Below are 19,556 nucleotides of genomic sequence, written 5' to 3'. Positions count from 1 at the left end.
TGTGAATGGCTTGAAAGTCCTTGATTAGTGCTTGAATTTTACTCTCAAAAGGATGTACGAACCCTGAAATGATTAATGTAAAAACATTTGACTATTTCTGCCACAATACCATGGTTACACTGAGCATTACTACATTAAATCCACAGGGAATATTGGTGATTTGTGGACTTAGCCATATTACTTCAAACTTCATGAACTTGTTCGTCCATGGCACAATGTTTCTCCTGGTTTCCAAGTCAGTGCCCATGATTTACTCACTCTCAAGTCATCCGAAGTGTGTATGACATTCTTCTTTTAGACAAATACTATCGGAATTATATAAAAACATGTCCTGGCTCTTCCAAGCTTTATAATGGATTATAATGAATTTCCATTTACTTGCAGTCTAGAGCCCTGTATAGTGCTTTATTTCTGCTTTTACATGAGCGCCACCTACTGTCAGAGAGCGAAAGTCAATAGATATGGTAAATGGTAAATTTGTGTCTAAAGTGTCCTGTGCTCACCACACACCGGCTATAGGTGGAGAGGAGAGATTTGGCTATAGGGTGATGTGTGTCTAACTTACACAGAAGAGACTTTGTTGCTCAGCACATGAAAATAAACTACTTACTGTGATCTCAGACTGAGGTGATGTGGTTTCTCCACTGCATGGATCTTCATGTGTCGCTTCAGGTGAGTTTGAAAAGAGAAACTCTTTCCACACTGATCACACGTATGCGGCTTCTCTCCAGTGTGGATCCTCTCATGTGTTTTCAGACTTCTTGACTGACTGAATCTCTTGTCACAGTGTGAACACCTGTAAGGTTTTTCTCCAGTGTGAATCCTCTCATGTGTTTTCAGATTTGCTGGCTGACTGAATCTCTTGTCACAGTGTGAACACTTGTAAGGTTTTTCTCCAGTGTGAATTCTCTGGTGCTTTTTTAAACTGTTCGCTGTAGTAAAAGTCTTCTCACACTCAAAGCACATGTACTCTCTCACACCAGTGTGAGCTTTCTCATGTCTATGTAAATATTGCCGCAGTGAAAAACTCTTTCCACACACAGAACATGAATGCGGCTTCTCCTTCGTATGAACTGTCAGGTGTTTCTTCAGCTCTGATGCACAGATAAATGTTTTGCCGCACTGATCACACGAGAACGGCTTCTCCCCGGTGTGGATCCTCATGTGAAGATTAAGGTGTGAAGATCGTCTGAAATCTTTCCCACATTTATCACAATTAAACGGTTTCTCTCCAGTGTGAACTCTCATGTGTCGCTTCAGTGTACTTTTAACAGCAAAACTCTGTCCACACTGATCACACGTATGCGGTTTCTCTCCAGTGTGGTTCATCTCATGTGATTTCAGATGTGATGATCGACTGAATCTCTTGTCACAGTGTGAACACTTGTAAGGTTTTTCTCCAGTGTGAATTCTCTGGTGCAGTTTTAAACTGTTCGCTTCAGTAAAAGTCTTCTCACACTCAAAGCACATGTACTCTCTCACACCAGTGTGAATTTTCTCATGTGCATGTAAAGTTTGACGCCGTGAAAAACTCTTTCCACACACAGAACATGAATGTGGCTTCTCCTTCGTATGAACTGTCAGGTGTGTCTTCAGCTCTGATGACCTAAGAAATGTTTTGCCGCATTGATCACATGAGAACGGCTTCTCTCCGGTGTGGATCATCATGTGTTCTTTAAAGTTTGAATATTGACTGAAATTTTTCCTACACTGATCACACTTAAACGGCTTCTCTCCAGTGTGGATCCTCATGTGTTCTTTAAGGTGTGAATATTGACTGAAATCTTTCCCACACTGATCACATGAGAACGGCTTCTCTCCAGTGTGGATTCTCATGTGAACATTAAGATGATATGTGTTTGAGAATCTCTTTCCACACTGATCACACGAGAACGGTTTCTCTCCAGTATGAACTCTCATGTGGCGCTCAAGACCATATTTGCATGCGAAACTCTTTCCACACTGAGTGCAGGTGAAAGATTTCTTGGCTCTTCTTTTCTTTAAAAATGTCTTTTTAGTCTTTGAGCGACTCAGAGGTTTTTCTCCAGGTTTGAAATGATGTTCCTCCTCCACTTCACTCAGTTCTTCACTCTCCTCGCTCTCTTCCATCAGGTCTGACATGAAAGAAAAATGTATTAAATAAAATTCACTACATCAAAATAATACACTGAAAGAAATATAAATTGAAAGGGCATGAAAGTGAGCCCTAAATTAATAGTAGAAAGTAGACAACTGTTTTAAATATTATGATAATTTGATAAATTGATTATTTATCAGTTAACCCTCTGGGGTCTAAGGTGTTTTTGGGGTCCTTGAGATGTTTTGACATGCCCTGACATTTGTGCTTTTTTCAGTTGCTTATAAACATATTAATGGCAAAGGTGTAAATTCACTCTATTTAGCACAAACAGGGCTACCATAATATGTGAACAACTTGCAAGTACATGTTTGTATTTTTGAGAGAATAATGTTTATGCATGGTTTTTAAAAAAACAAAAAACTAATGTTTCTGAAATAAGGCCACAAAACACATACTAAATATGTGTAAAGAAGACTTTTGACTAATGGATGTCGTTGCCTAGAATTTCTTTCTTCATTTCTTTCTTCAAAATGATGTGAAAATCATCCTGCCTAATCATTCACATAACACAATACATTGATTTAAATCTTGTAAAACACTTTTTGTTTGGAAAGGCCATATGCGGGTGGGCGTGATTCACACCTGTGGAGTCAATGGGGCCCGCATAATGAGGCTGCATACGTAATGAGCCTTTCATTCAGGTGTGTGACTGAGCCACAAGAATGCAAGGACAATATATAACTGGTTTGTTGTTTTTTCCACAAATTTTGCTTGCAAATTGTACAATATCCAAGGTAAACATTTCTAGTAATTGTGCAGTTAATTGTTCTCATACTGTATTTTCAGATTTGAAATATATTCTCTTCCCAAATGTGTCACAAATAAAGCATAATAAAATTATTTAAAGAGAAGGCTTATGATGACCTTTTAAGATTTTGTTTACATCTATCCTTATATATATATATATATATATATATATATATATATATATATATATATATATATATATATATATATATATATTCTTTTTTTTTTAAAGGTTATACAATTACAACAACATTTAAAATTGTAACAATATTTCCAGTGTAATCTTTCTTTGTATTCACGATTCATATTTAAACAGTCTTTTTTCCAGCTGTAGTAGCTCCACAACAGCACGCATCTGTGCATTCATTCATTCATAGAAACGCAATTCATATTAAAACAGTATTTTTTCCAGCTGTAGTAGCTCCACAACAGCACGCATCTGTGCATTCATTCATTCATTCATAGAAACGCAATTCATATTAAAACAGTATTTTTGCCAGCTGTAGTAGCTCCAGTACAGCAGCGCGCATCTTTGCGTTCGTTCATTCAGATTAGAACAAAGCAAACAGAACTGACCTATTCCTCAGCTGGATCCGTTTGCTCCTCGAAATGATACTTCCAGAACTTCTGAGGTAAATTTTTGCAGGATTATTATCAAGATAGTATTATTCCTCACAGCATCGTAAAGTACATAAGTCTGAAAGTGAACTCGCAGTGTGTGTTATCCAGCTGATGTGGGCGTTTCACAGGTTTGTTTGGATCGCCTCACATTTGCGTTTGAATAGCGCGCGCTCTCCGTGGGCGGAGCACATTAAAACTTAATTAGCTGAGATGAGAACGACTGACATCTCTCTCTTTGCATACATATTACATAAACTGTGAATATTTGTTTTTTTTTTATAAAAATTACTTCATTTAAAAGAAGAGAATTCAAGCTTCATGCCTGTGTGTCTGTATGCCTGTTTGACTGAGAATTCGCTGAGTTATGGTTCATTTTCAGACGCATTTCAGAATGGACTACACTGACGGAGAGTAGGCAGAACTTGCATCATGTTTATTTTTCTTTATTTGGCAAAAAGCACAACACTTTGTTTTTATTGTGAGTATACACAAACATAATACACATTTAACAGAATCGATTGATGTATGAAACTCCTATGGAAAATCAAATTCAACAGAGTATTCATGAGTTTCTTTTACACTGCTAAAAAAAAGCGAGCTGGTATCGCCGGCGATACCGCCGACCTCAGGGAGTTAAAATAGTATGTTGATAATCAATATAAAAATGTCTCAAACCTCCCTTTACTGACCATTTGTTGAAGAAAAACCCAGAACATTCTGTACCATTTCATAGTTGAACTGTTTATCTAAAAGTGATGAAGTGCTTGAATGTTTCTAACATGAATGAATGTAGGGGTGGGCAATATCTCGATATTTAAAATATATCGAGATATTTTTTAAACACAATATGGATTTTGTCATATCGTATATATCGATATTTGTTTGTATTAAATTCTGATTTCGCCAATTTGTTTGTTTGCCTTCTCTGTGCTGTGCCCACCTCCGCCTCCTTTACGTGTTGTCTCATTCAACCAAGTTCCCCAAATTTATTTGCCAAAATTAGTAATGATATTTATATGCAGGTTTATTAAAAATAGTGCAATATGTATTATTTATTACTTTATTTTACAGTTAAATTATTATTTTTGTATACAGGGATTTTGTTTTGTTTAATGTCGCAGAAGCACTTTGTTCCATGAACTGCCAACCTATTTGCACTTCAATAAAAAAATACTTTGTGGTATTTGGCATATTTGTTTTTGCAATAGTTATTGGGGGTTTTTTTCCTGTAAAGATATCGAGATATATATCGTATATCGAGATATATTTTTTGCTTCATATCGCCCAGCCCTAAATGAATGAATGAAGAATAAACACCAACCTCTTTGTTCTTCAGGATCTTCAGTGTGTTTCATTCTGCAGGGTTATGGATCACTCATGTTCTCACTGTCCTCTTTAATAAACTCAGTCTTTGCAGATTTCAGCTCTTCCTGATGCTCTGATGCTCGTCTTCACTTGTAGCTGATGGGAATTTACAGCATTTATTGGGGAATTGCTGTGGGAGGAGCATCACTGATGATGTGACCGCTGTGGGAGGAGCTTCACTGATGATGAATTGTAGTGTGAGTTGATCTGCCAAAATCAAAAATATATAAGTTACTGAGTTTGTTTTATGCTTATGGACTACAGAATATAATAATGTCAAATTTCCCAAATATAAATAATGGTAAGAAAAACAGTTGAAAGCATAAACTAGGGCTGTACTGTCCTAGTCGATTAGTCGATTAGTTGGTCGATACGTTCTGGTTCGACCAAAATTCTGATTGGTCGATTTTCTGCCGCGTTTATTTCATCAGTTTTGCCGCGCTGAGGCGCGCTCATTTCATCAGGTGGAAAGCACTAACTGCTAATGGGGGTGTTTTCAGAGTACCCTTGTTTCACTGTAACAGTCTGTCTTCAAAACACCCCCTTGTTTTCACCTTTTTTGGATTAGTTCAACCCAAGAGAGAGCGTCGAGCGTAGAAGGTTTGATGCTGAATATTATTTATTTAATTGTGAGAGCGTTTAGTCAGTCCTCTTCTAACATGTCAACAACAAAGAAATCGACAGTGTGGCAGCATTTTGTTAAAATTGATGACAGGAAAAAGGTCGAATGCAAAGTTTGCAAGCAACAGTTTTCCACAGCTTGACGACAAACATGACATCTAAAAGTGGTAAGCTCACTTGTCTGTGTTAGCTTGCCCTGTCTGTTTTGAGTAGGCTATGAACATATCAGAATTTGCATATTTCAATGTTTTAGTGTGATAACCTAACTTTTTTATTTTTTATTTGGAGCCTAATGCGCCATTGCGCTGTGCTGTTGGTTGTGTTAGTTTTGAGCCTAGGATGCTTTATTTTTCAGTTATGCACTTTATTTCGTTTCTGCTCTTGATCTGGTTTGTTTAATAAATATTATTTTTTTATTAAAGTAGACGTGCCTTTTGTGTTTATTAAGAGTAAAAGCTTTAAGTTAATAGTCTATACGTGTCTCAGCTGCGAAGCTGAGCTCATGTTCAGCCTCGCTCGGTGCGAGGACATGCACGGTGAAATGATAGTGTCTGACAATATAACTTATTATTATAACATATGACAAAAATAATTGTCTAAATTATGTTGCATATTCCTCAACAGTTCTTGTGATGATATCACTAGTTGACAACATATAGTACTATTTTCGGAAATCATAAGCTATGATATTGCGCAGGTGCACGTGATGCAGCGCTGTCAGAGCTGACAGACTCGAGTGTCAAAATAATTAGGTCAAAAACGATTTAATATACTGCAAATAGCCTACTAGTTGTTTATGTTTATTTATAATTCATTTAGGCGGACAACAAGGCTACCAAGTACTGCGCACAGTGCGCATCTAATTAATTTAACGTTTTTTTTTTCTAACGTCATTTTTAGTCGATTTTAGTCGATTTTTAGTCGAAAATTTCAGGACTTCAGTCGACCAAGATTTTCTTTGGTTGAGTACAGCCCTAGCATAAACAGTGTGGTGGCAAACAATTTTATATTACTGAATAAGAGACAAACATGTATCAAATGACCGCGAGAGGAGGGCATTAGGGATGTTGCGGTGACGGATTTTTTCCACCGGTTAATCGACGTGTAAAAAAACCGGTAATCCTGGTGTCACCGGGGTTGCGTGTCAGGGATTTCGGGTGGCCGAAAATGCGGACGTGCACACGTCTCAATTTTACTTTCACTTTAATTAGCGGCAATTCAGTAGCATTTGTTTGAATTAATCATGGGTTAATTTATTTTATTCTTAATAAAAATACACAAAACAATAAGACACTCGCTTGTATTACACACATCTTTACTGCAAAATGAATAATAACTTAACACACCATGTAAAAACTAAACAAAAGCACTTATGAAACACCTTTAAAGTGCATTTATTAAAACGAACCACTGCACACATCGTGCAAGTATCAAACAAGAAATTATATAAAAAAAATCACTATTCGTTAAATAAAGTGCCTGCCTTTTTCAGCAAAAAAAAACCAAACAAAAAAAAAAACACCGCACAACCATCGAATATGAAACGAACAAACATCAAAAACTTCGTTAAATAAGGTAGCCTACCCGAATAATCACTGGACACTTAAGTGCAAAAAAAAAAAAAAAAAAAAAAAAAAAAAAAACTAATATAAAAATTAAACTCACGTTTGCATTTCTCTTTGAAACCAGATCTTCCGCCATCCTTTGCCAGTTAGCTCGCCTCACTCTCCTCAAATGATAAATGAAATCGGACACCTGCTGCTTAAAGGCCTGATCACATATCGCGTCTTTTGCGCGCGCAAGTTCGTTATTTCAAATGTAGGCGCTCGGTATGCGCGCTCATAATGGAAGCTCGTTTTTTCCAAGCGCGTCCGCGCCGCATCGAGATAAAAACATCTCAACTTTTCAGAATGCCGCAAGCTCACCGCAGGTCGCGTGACAAGAACCAAGCTTAGCAACGACAGATGCCTCCGGAGCGCAACCACCCGAGCGCTTTGGAAAAAGGAGAACGCGGCGCGCCTATCGTTTTCTATGCGTTTTTAGGCGCGATATGTGAACGTTCCGCTTACGCTAAATTACGAAGGCACGTAGTCACTAACTGAATTAAGTGCTTTATTACTATAGGCTAAAACTTCAACACGATGGTGACGGTGCCGGTGGTCAAGTGCTATGACCGGTAGGTGGGTTAAACACCGTGTATCACCGGTAACACCGACTATCGCAACAAGCCTAGAGGGCATCCTTCCTTCATTATTGTCCTGACTCCCCAAAGGTTATTTTTCTAGGATAAATGAAAATATGTCTCAGTTATAACGAACACATTGTTACATTATTTATCAAACATGCATAAGGGTTAATAACAGTTCACTGTTATATTCATGTAGCAGAGAATCATGGGACTTCACATGCAATCCCGTGCATTTTATTACCATCATGTTTTCTAAGTTTCTATGAATATATGAAAATGCAAACACATAGAACATTTCTACTACAACAGAAATAAACATAGGCTACAAAGAGATAGGCTTACAGGAGATCTGAAGACATCAGCATAATAAATGAGGTGAAAACAGGAACTATTGTCATGAAATAAAGAGTGTTTTCAGCAGATCTGTTAATATTGATGAGCCTCAGACTATCAACACTCATTCAACAAGCCATTCAGGATCATCAGCAGATCATCTCACTTTATTCTGAGTGTTTGCTGTTAGAAACACATTATTTGAGTCAGGATACATGACTAAAGCCTGTAAAACTGCACTATAGAAAGACATTACTCTTATTTCTCAAACTATGACATGGATAAAAACATCAGTAACACAAAACAATGGCACTCATCTTCCTCAACCACTACAGATTACAGCAGCATAATGTCCAAATTAATCTAAATATATAGTTTGATCTTATAATAATTACATTAATCACTACACAGTAAATTTGAAATCTGGAAATCAACACCAATCAGGCATGTGATTGGCTAAGGACAAAAAAGCAGGAAAATATACTAAGACCCCCAACTCATGTGGATCATGTGATAGACCGGATGTCACATGCTGAAGACTGGAGTAATGATCCTGAAAATTCAGCTTTGCTTCACAGAAATAAATTATAATTTAAAGTATAATAAATTGAAAACCAATTATTTTAAATTGTAATAATATATCACAATATTAAAAAAAAATCTGTATTTTTGATCAAATAAATGCAGGCTTGATGAGCAGAAGAAACTTCTTTCAAAAACATTAAAAATAGTAATGTGTCCAAACTTTTGGCCTGTACTGTATCCCCCCCAAAACTGTTCTGTAGAGTAAAACATTAATAAAAAATGATAATAAAAAATGCGTCTTAAAACTGACATGATTGTAACAAAATCACACAGTCTGGAGAACTCAGAACAACTGCTAACATTAAGTTTAAGGTAAAAATAACTGCCATGGAATTATAGTATCTTACTCCTATGCAATTAGATAAACTGTTCATTCACTACATCACTTTACCTCTGTCTTTATCCCCTTTTATCCTCTTCTTTTGGCACTGTATCTATCGCAGACTATAATGCTCATTTATAATGTGTCATGTAAATTCGGCCATCCGTCACAATAAGGAAACTTTCACCGCGTCTAGAACTGGCGCGAGCTGCCAGGCCCGTTTCTACGAGCCTGTGTGTTAAGCGCCCTCAAAAAAAGCAATGCTGTCTACATTGGATGCGGCGTCGCGCACGCTACACAACAAATTACCAACAACTGATCGCGCGCGCGCTCTGTTTCTGACGCACTTCAAGCACTCGCTGGGCGGGGAAAGATTGCATCTCTCTGCCATCTGTAACCATGTTGACGTGCCGTCCGGTGTGGCCGCGATTCGCGGCGATTGTGGTTCCGTCCCGGGTTACCATGGTGACGGCTGTGAGATTAGCCCCCCCCCCCCCCCCCTGCCCCCCTTTTTTTTTTTTTTTTTTTTTTTTTTTTACAGATCTGCATGATTCACGTAGGTCACATTTTCAGGTCGGAAAATCCGGAATTTCGTATTAATCCGGAAAAATCACATCCCTGACCAATGTACTTACCGTAAAACTTCAAATAATAGCCCAGGCTTTTATTTTCCCAAATCGCCGAACTGCACCGGCTTGTATTTGAGACAGGCGTCTTTATGAGACAGGCCTTTAATTTAGTGTTGAGACTTCCCCCTGTGCTGCAATATACATTTAGTTTTACATTCATTTACAGAAATCAGCTGGTTGAATGAAAATTGCTGATGTTATCAGATTTTCAGTTGATATTCATAATTCATTCAGTTAACGGACGCTCTGAGGTAAAGCGTTCAGACTGCAGACTAAGAAATGATAGTATTTAAAGGGGGGGTGAAATGCTAATTTTCACTCAATCTCCTGTTAATCTTGAGTATCTATAGAGTAGTATTGCATCCTTCATATCTCCAAAAAGTCTTTAGTTTTATTATATTTATAAAAGAAAGATAGGCTGTACCGAGTCTTTCCGAAAAAAAAAACGAGCAGCTGAAGGCGGGCCGTGTGGGCGGAGCTAAAGCTGTGCTAACGCGCCGAGCTAACAACAACACACAGAGACATTTGAAGCTGTTTTACTCACCGCCCGTTCCCAAAGCACGACCACGAACCTTTATCATTGTGACTGCTCGATCCTTAAGCATTAGACGATCTGCAAATCCGTCGATCTGGGCTTTGTTTATAAAACAATCATTGTCGAAATGCAGGGAACAAACAGTCTTGCACAACCTCCGTTGATGCTCTGGAAAAACAAACTCCATCCACTGGTCCATTAACGCTGGGTTCTTTGGGAATCTGTGCAGGGTTGTCTTGCCCTGGCAACCAAAAACCCACTTCTTTGGTGACATTGACTTCCCTAAAGCCGAGCATAGCGCTTTGATGGGCGTACTGCTTTCGCTCTCTTGCTCTGGTCTACGGTTGCGCCCGCGCTCTTCCAGGAGAAGTGCCCTTAGGACCCGTATAAGGAAATTCCGCTACATCTGACGTCACACATGCCCATACTCAAAAAAAACTGTCCGAAACTTGTGACAAACGGAAGGAGCATTTTTGTAACAGAAATACTCCTTCAAACGTACAATTTAATTTTTGAAACTTTGTCCAAGTTTAGCATGGGAATCCAACTCTTTAACAGTGTAAAAAACTCAGTATGCATGAAATAGCATTTCACCCCCCCCTTTAATTGTACAGTACAATCATAACATAGTACAGACATGATCTTAATTCCATAATATCCTTAAACATAACAATATTGCTGGCCATAAACTGACAAAATGCACGTCCGGTGTGCAATACCTCGAGTTGTCATAGACGCGACGCGACGCTAGCTCTCTCTGCCTGCCTTGCTTGCGCTAACAGCTCCCGCCCAGATGTGCAGGGCTCTCTTGCGTGCGCAATCTGCTCCATAGAACCGGCTTAAACAGACGATCTGACGGGTTTTAGAAGATTAAATACAACCCCAAACTAAAAAACAGACCAGGCCTCTATTTGAGACCGGCCTTTATTTATCCAAACCTGTAGCCACACCAGGAGTGTAAAAGAGACAGGCGTCTATTTGGGACTCGGCTATTATTTGAAGTTTTACAGTAATTTCAACACTTCAAAAGTGTAAATATGGGAACAACCCTCAAAGTGTTAGTTCGACACTTTCAAGAGTGTTGCCTCTCGCAACACCGTCCGACACAGAGTTACAACATGAACACTAAGAGAGTGAAATATGAACACCTATTCTGCATTACCTACTTTAAAGAACTGTAAAATACACTGACAAATCATGTAATCTGAAAAAAAAAAAATCACTTTGAAATAAACACATCACTTTATATTACTCTTTAAAAACGTACTCGGTTACTAACGTAACCTCGGTTCTCTCTAGAAGAGGGAACGAGTACTGCATTTTTGTAAAAACGCTACGGGAAAAGTCTCTTCACGAAACACTGAAGCAAAAAATTATCCTTAATTTTCATATATTGTAAAGCGCGTTGCAGCAGTACACAGCTATGGCGAGACGGCTTGCTCGCTCATTGGCTGCTCTGCGGCAACTGCATAAGCCTATCGAGCGAGGCCTGAAGTGACGTCAGGCCAATGAGGGCGCTTCGCGCCCGCCTCGCCATTTCCAGCCGAGACGGGCGTGGCTAACCTCTATAAAAGGAGCTCGAAAAGGCTGATTCACTTGATTTTGATCGCCGAAGCGAACCAGAGTGAACCGTACGCACGGCAGAGAACACAGTACTCGTTCCCTCTTCTAGAGAGAACCGAGGTTACGTTAGTAACTGAGTACGTTCTCTTACGAGAGTCCTCTCGTACTGCGTTTTTGTAAAAACACTACGGGAACCCTTTGTAAGACGCCGTGCGTGCTGGGATAGAAACACCGATCACTGGAAGCTAATCCAGGAGTACAGTGCACAATCACCAGATAGACTCACATAGAGTCAGGGAATAAGGGAGGGGAGACCTTGATTCCCTATACTGTAGCGTCCGCAGGCTTAATATGACCTCACAGAGAGAGTCTAGAGACAAGAGGGGATTCCCTCCGTCCTTATATGGCCATGTACGCAGACGCGAATATGAGATCACATAGACAGGGTAGGAAGCCTGAACTAATGTGGGAAATGTGGGTCTTACACAGTTCTGCCCAAAGATAGTCGGTAGCGAACTGAATCGACTACACCGATAAAAGCTTAGCCTGCAAGGCGGGAACCTCTAGGTTATAAAACCTGATAAATGTAGACGGTATGGCCCAGCCTGACGCCGTACATATATCCTGTAGGGAAATCCCGCTAGACCAAGCCCACGAGGAGGCAACGCCTCTCGTGGAGTGCGCTCTAACTCCCAACGGGCACTGGGTGCCCTTGACAGTATAAGCCAGCGCTATGTGTAATGGAAATTTTACATTTAGATGTGTTTTTTTACTTTCAGATGTGTGCAACTTGTGTTAACGTTGAACATTTATTTTTACTCATAAGCATTTAAAGAAATATAATCATATGAGCTAAAGTACATTATTAAAGATATGTAACCAAGTTTTAGAAATGTATAAGTTAAGATAAGCTTGCAGGAACAAAATGTTTCTGGGTTAGAAGACTAAGTAGCAAAGAGACTATGAGTACTCAAGCTCAAGTGACCTATTGTATACTTTTAAGTGTGAAAAGTATGTGTGCAGCTTTGATGAAAATAGAGATAGGCAAAAGGTGTGAATGAGAGCAGCAGCTAAAAACAGGAAACTTTTGCAGACATGGTATTGCTTTGTCTAGATAGAATTTATGTTAGAAGAGATCTCGAAAAAAGACATGTTGCCTTTTAAGGTAAACCAAGGCGATCTTTTGAGACAGACCAGGATGTGTTAAGGGTATATAAGCTGGGCAAAAAGGAGAAGTCAGCGCCCTTCCATATCAGACTCTGACTGATGTGTGAACTGCCTTTCTTGCAAGAAATAAAGATCTTTATAACTTTTGAAATCTCCAGCTGTCTTCCAATTATTATTTAAAGTGGAGAAAGAATTTCCACGACATATGGCGTCAACTATCCATCTGGATAGACTCTGTTTCGAAACAGCCATTCCCTTGGAACGTCCGCTGAACGAGACAAAGAGCTGCTCTGTCTGTCTAAAGACAGCAGAGCGGGACACATAAGCTCTTAAAGCCCTAACAGGGCAAAGAAAACTTGAGTCCCCTTCCTCACTTGATCCCGGTAGGGCAGACAGGGAAATAACCTGAGCCCGAAACGGCGTGTTGAGGGATTTTGGCACATAGCCATGCTTAGGTTTGAGTATGACTTTAGAGTCATTAGGGCCAAACTCTAAGCACGCTGGGCTCACGGAGAGCGCGTGCAGATCGCCTATGCGCTTCACTGTAACGAGAGCCATCAAAAACACTGTTTTGAAAGACAGATGTTTGAGGCTAATAGACTGGATAGGCTCGAAAGGGGCACCTTTCATGGCCGCCAACACCGTAGAAAGGTCCCACATAGGGACTGAAGGAGGTCTGGGAGGATTCAGCCTCCTGGCTCCCCTGAGGAAGCGGATGACTAAATCGTTCCTTCCTAGTGACTGACCCAGCGTTGATCCAGAGAACGCTGAAATAGCCGCCACATAAACTTTGAGCATGGAAGGGGATCTGCCCTTATCCAACAGCTCCTGTAGAAAGGAGAGAACCTCCGATACCTCGCAATCGAGGGGTGATAAGCTCCGAGCTGTACACCAGCCGGAGAAAACCGACCACTTTGAGGCATAAAGCCGCCGAGTCGACGGTGCTCTAGCCTGAGTGATGGTTTTCATCACTCCCTCTGCGAGACCAACGGATACCCGTTGAGCGCCCACACGTGAAGGGACCACAGCTCCGGGTGTGGGTGCCAAATCGAGCCCCCGGCCTGCGAGAGGAGATCCCTCCTCAACGGCACTGGCCATGGAGCGATGTCTGCTAACTGCATCAGGACTGTGAACCATGCTTGGTTCTTCCAGAACGGTGCTACAAGCAGCACCGGGCATTTTGTTTCCCTGACCCGCTCTAACACCTGTGACAGGAGGGAGACGGTGGGAAAAGCGTATAGCGGGCAGCGTGGCCACCTCCGCGATAGCGCGCTGTCGCTCTTGGAAAAGAACGCGGGGCAATGAGCGTTTTCGTGGGACGCGAATAGGTGCACCTCCGCTCTGCCGAATCTCTCCCACAACAGCCGGACTGTTTGCGGGTGTAGAGACCATTCGCCCTGGGGAACGTTGTTCCTGGACAGTCTGTCTGGGCCCACATTCTGGAGCCCAGGTACGTGCACTGCTCTCAGCGAGCGTAAGTTGTGCTGAGCCCATATTAGGAGGCGTTTCGCCAACCTGTACAGGGATGTGGATTTCAGACCGCCCTGGCGATTTATATAGGACACTACGGCCGTGTTGTCCGAATGAACCACGACGTGTTGGTCCTTGATATGGGGACAAAAACGCGTCAGCGCGTTGTGCACTGCCAGCATTTCTAGGCAGTTGATGTGCTGGAGCTTCTCTCGTTCCGACCACAGGCCGAAGAACGGTCTGCCCTCGAGCAGCGCTCCCCATCCCGAGATGGATGCGTCTGTCGACACCATCCTCACTCTCGAGGAAGTCCCCAGGCTTACACCTGATCTGTACCAGTCGTCCGCCAGCCAAGGTATCAGGGCTGTCACACAGCTGTGATTGACCTTGAGGCGTAATCGACCGGACACCGACGCTCCGCGCGGAACTCGAGCTTTCAACCAGAACTGCAGCGGGCGCATGCGGAGCAAGCCCAGCTGGAGAACTGGTGATGCTGAGGCCATGAGACCTAGCATCCTTTGAAACTTCCTGAGCGGGGTGGGCGCGCCGCAGCGGAATGATCTCGCCGCGTGCTGAATGTGCAGCACGCGCTGTGGCGACAGCCGCGCTGTCATAGACTGTGAGTCCAGAACAATACAATACCCAGAAACGAAATCGTTTGACTGGGGTTCAGTGAACTCTTTGTCCAGTTGACCGTGATACCAAGATTCTCGAGGTGATCGAGTAAAATGGTTCTGTGCTCCACGAGCTGTGATCGTGATTGAGCTAGGATCAGCCAGTCGTCCAAATAGTTCAACACTCGCATGCCTCTGAGTCTGAGAGGAGCGAGCGCTGCGTCCATGCATTTCGTAAATGTACGAGGTGCCAGGGACAAGCCGAAGGGCAGGACTGTATACTGGTATGCCTGACCCTCGAAGGCAAATCTCAAGTATCGCCTGTGATGTGACGCTATCTGTATTTGAAAATACGCGTCCTTCAGATCTATCGACATGAACCAATCTTCTCGGCGAACATGCGCGAGAATTTTCCTGGTCGTGAGCATTTTGAAACTGCGTTTCACTAATACTCTGTTCAGCTGTCTTAGATCCAGTATGGGTCTGATACCGCCGTCCTTTTTGGGGACTAGAAAGTATCTGCTGTATAGCCCCCCTTCGCTTTGAGCTCGGGGTACACGCTCTATCGCCCCTTTGCTTATCAGTTTTGATATTTCGGCGCGAAGTAGGTGTGCTACTTCCAACGACACCGTAGTTTCGACGCGCGCTGTGAAGCGGGGAGGTTGTCGACAAAACTGTAGCGAGAAGCCTCTCTTTATAATACCTAGCACCCAGTCCGAAACCTCTGGAAGCGCTGCCCATGCTTCTGCATGGTTGGCTAAGGGTCGGATGCAGAGCGCGCTCTGTTCCCCGTGCGACAGAGGCGCTTTGGGGCTCAAAAACATAGGCGTTATGCCTGTGGCATTCGAGGCGGGGCGCGCGCTTAATACAGCGGGCGGAACGCTCGTCCTCGACCTTACAACAGTGCTAAACTGAGTGAGGGAGGATCGAGAAAGTCTCGTGGGACTCATGTGTGCGAGTAAATGCGGGCTGGGAGCGGGCACATTTACTGCCTTGGGCGCGCTGTCTGCCTGAGCAGAGCGCGCGCTCACAGGTCTCGTTTTTACAGAGAGCCTGTGGTCTGTTAGACATAGTGTTCGTGGGCACTGGGAAGTGGGCACTTTGACTATGTTGGAAGCGCAATCGACCTGAGTCGATTTTATGTGCGCGAGCCCTAAGTGTAGGGCTGTGCTTGTGTGTAGGGATGGGCACTGAGGAGTGGGCATCGACACTACATTTATAGCACCATCGGCCGTGGCCGGGACACCAGAAAATACACTCTTCTCGAGATATATCTGGGTAGCCGTGAAAACGGCTTTTGTGTGCAGGCAAGCGGGCAACTGTGCGGGCTTGCGCCTTGCAGAAAACGCTGGAACAGCCGCAAATCTTGGGACTGAAACAGCGGTGCGCTTGGGTGAGAGGCCGGCCGCAACGGGACTCACACACCTGCGCTTTCCTAGGAGTGCTAGGACTTCTTCAGGGCTTCCGGCTTCAACACAATCCTCGACCGTGGCCCGAGCGTAGTGGGGCGCCGGGAGCTTGATCGAGAGCGTGGCCTCGAGCTGCGCTGTGGCTGCTGTGAAGAGGCGGCCGGAGGCGGGGGCTGAGGCTGAGAGCTCCGCGGGGTCCGTTTATCACGGCTCGCTGCAGAACCGGAGCGCTTCGGTAGGAAGTGCTTGAAGGCTTGAGACGCTTTCTGGGCTTCGGTAAATCTCTCCACGAACTCGGAGAGAGAAGAACCAAAGAGGCCAGCGGAAGACAGCGGGGCGTCGAGAAACGCATTGCGCTCGGAATCGGCCATCTCCGTGAGCGTCAGCCATAAGTGCCTCTCAGCGACAGTGGCGGAAGCCATACAACGTCCCATGGCTTGTGCGGCAGCCTTGGTGGCTCGGAGCGTGAGATCAGAAGCACTCCTTAAATCCGCGATGCAGATAGCGTCAGGTCCCATCTCGTCCAACTTACGGAGGAGATCACCCTGGAATATCTGCAACGTAGCCATGGTGTGTAGCGCTGACGCGGCCTGCCCAGAGGCGGAGAAAATTTGCACGAGCAGCGTCGACGTCATGCGGCAGGCTCTTGAAGGCAACACCGGTTTAGTCCGCCGTCCAGCAGAGGGCGGGCAAAGGTGGGTCGCTATCGCCTGTTCCACCGGCGGAAGCGAGAGGTAGCCTCGGTCTTTAGCATTATCCAGCGAGGAAAATGCAGGCGACACAGATGAGCGCGTTCGCGCAGAGTAGGGCGCGTTCCAGGCCTTCGCAACTTCTTCATGTAACTCAGGAAGAAAGGGAGCGGGCTTTGATTCCGGAGAAGTGCGCTCACCAGGGAGGAAGCTACCATCCAGCCGGGTACGAGAGGGGGGCTCCGGTGCAGACCACTCGAGGCCGAGGCTCGCCGCGGCCAGCACGAGTACTCGCATGAGCTCCGTCTCAAGGCTGGCTCTCGTGGAGGGCTTGCGGGCAGGAGGGGCGCGGTCCTCGGAGCTCGCCCAGTCCTCGCTGCCTGAAGCTAGCAGAGAGCAGGAATCCTTCTCCCCCGACGCGGCCTCTGAAACAGCTTCCTCTGATGTAGCGGCGGCAGACTGCGGGCGCTGAGCATCAGGAAGAGATTCGAGAGAGGCCGTTGAAGCTAGCGGGCGAACCGGCGAGCTTGGTCGGGCTGGAGCGGGTTCCGGGACCCGCTGCGAGCGACGCTTTTTACGGCGAGGCATCGCGGCGGTGAATGCAGGCTTCGAGAAGGATGCCAGGCGAGTCCTCAGAGCCACCATTGGCAAAAGCTCGCAGTGAGGGCAACCGCCGTCAGCGAGCGTGAGCGCTGCATGGTCCTCACCCAGACAGGAGACACAGATGACGTGGTTGTCTCCCTCGGTGAGTGGGGCTCGGCACGAGCCGCAGGAAGGCATCTTTAAAAAGACGCAGCTCTTTTAGGGGGTGAGTGTACAAGCGAACACCCACACACACACACAAAACAGAGCAAATGCAATAAAGGATATGGGCGTCAGAAAGCGCAGAAGGTACGGCTGTTGAAGGCGGCGTTGGCCAGCGGCTTCGAGGGCTCGTCCCGCTGAAGTTGCTTGCTTCAAACGACGCTTGCTTCCGTGATCCAGCGATGCGTGCGCTTCGCTGAAGAGATTAAAATCGAGTGAATCAGCCTTTTCGAGCTCCTTTTAAAGAGGTTAGCCACGCCCGTCTCGGCGGGAAATGTCATTGGCCTGACGTCACTTCAGGCCTCGCTCGATAGGCTTATGCAGTTGCCGCAGAGCAGCCAATGAGCGAGCAAGCCGTTTCGCCATAGCTGTGTACTGCTGCAACGCGCTTTACAATATATGAAAATTAAGGATAATTTTTTGCTTCAGTGTTTCGTGAAAAGAGACTTTTCCCGTAGCGTTTTTACAAAAACGCAGTACGAGAGGACTCTCGTAAGAGAACTTTATTTCAAAACAATCCAGAAATTTTCATTGTAGGCTAACCTTAGTCTGGGATCATAAAAGTGGTTTTCTCAATTACAATAACATTTTATATGCACAGAAACTGAAAATGATCAGATAAAGATCACCACAAAGCACTATTGTTCCAAGAGTAAAACACTATTCATATTTATTAGTATTGATTTAATGTCTCACGTGGCTCATCATAGGCTCAATGTAAAACATTTAGCAGTATCTTTTCCTTTAATAAAGCATTTCTATGCATTTAAAATTAGTTTAATATTATATATCTATTAAAATTGCAGCTTAATAACATTTAGATTTTTAAACCATTTTAATCAAACACTGGTGAAACAACCACTTATGTCTGTAATGGTGACTTGATAGCTAGGACTGTAACTGTAGCTAGTTGAGTATAGGTGACCACTGGTGCATCGGTAAGAGTGCAATCGAATACTCTAATGCTCTTCAATGTATTTATTGACAGCAGCAGATGATTATCTGTCTTCCTGAGTGTACAGTAGCTATGATGCAGCTGACATGATGCAATAAGTAAAGCTAATAAATGCTAATTAGTACAACTTTCCCTTCAAGTAACTTTAGCTGCTTATCAAATAACCAAATAATATACCAGATAGCACACATTAGCTAATAACTACAATGTCAGGTGAGTACACACATAAACACACTAGTAGTGTAACACTATACTAGGTATTAGCATAATGCTAGCGAACTTTATGCTAACATACTGCATTTCAACTGAGTATCCCAGAATAGACAACACTCATAAAAAACCTAAGGCACCAAAATACAGATATGTAAACATTAAGACCAGGGTACTCACATGTCTCTGAACGCACATGCACAGATAACGACACAGACGACAACTATGCACTTCAGAAATATCTACGATGTGCTGCCCGTGGTCACTCACTCTCACTACTAACTCAAAACGAAACCTCTCAGTCAGCGCAAACAGATGTCCTCTCGGTGACCCCAAAACGAAAGCGCTGATTGGCTGATCCGCGAACATAAATAGCAAGACCTTCTTTACAATGTCTATGGCGTTAACAATATTTGAAGTCAAATTTTGGTTCGTTCTAAAATGAGCAGACACTGAAACACTGCCTTTCAGCAGCAGTTAATCTTGCCATACCTGACAAGAGACATGACTATGGATGTCCTATGTGTTTTATTAAAAATACAACATTTCTGGTTGTATATTGTCTGTGGAGTTACTATAGAGTCTGTGG

The 19,556-nt window shown here is 43.4% G+C and overlaps 1 protein-coding gene across 7 annotated transcripts in view; it reads right to left on the bottom strand.

Annotated features, from left to right (window-relative positions):
* LOC307162327 (uncharacterized protein) overlaps window positions 1-19,257 on the bottom strand; it is a 30,415-nt gene extending 11,158 nt beyond the window's left edge. For all 7 annotated transcript variants that reach the window (XM_079877569.1, XM_079877570.1, XM_079877571.1 and 4 more), the window contains exons 1-3: window positions 19,148-19,257; window positions 4,830-5,080; window positions 611-2,114 (exon numbers count right to left, since the gene is read on the bottom strand). In XM_079877569.1, coding sequence (XP_079733695.1) covers window positions 611-2,114; window positions 4,830-4,863 — 1,538 coding nt within the window. In that variant the 5' untranslated portion in view covers window positions 4,864-5,080; window positions 19,148-19,257. The remainder of the gene's footprint in view (window positions 1-610; window positions 2,115-4,829; window positions 5,081-19,147) is intronic.
* Between the last annotated feature and the right edge of the window lie 299 nt (window positions 19,258-19,556).

The sequence above is a fragment of the Squalius cephalus genome (assembly GCF_949319135.1).
Source record: "Squalius cephalus genome assembly, chromosome: 1".
NCBI classification, from domain to species: Eukaryota; Metazoa; Chordata; class Actinopteri; order Cypriniformes; family Leuciscidae; genus Squalius; species Squalius cephalus.
This window is presented reverse-complemented; position numbering and strand designations above follow the sequence as displayed.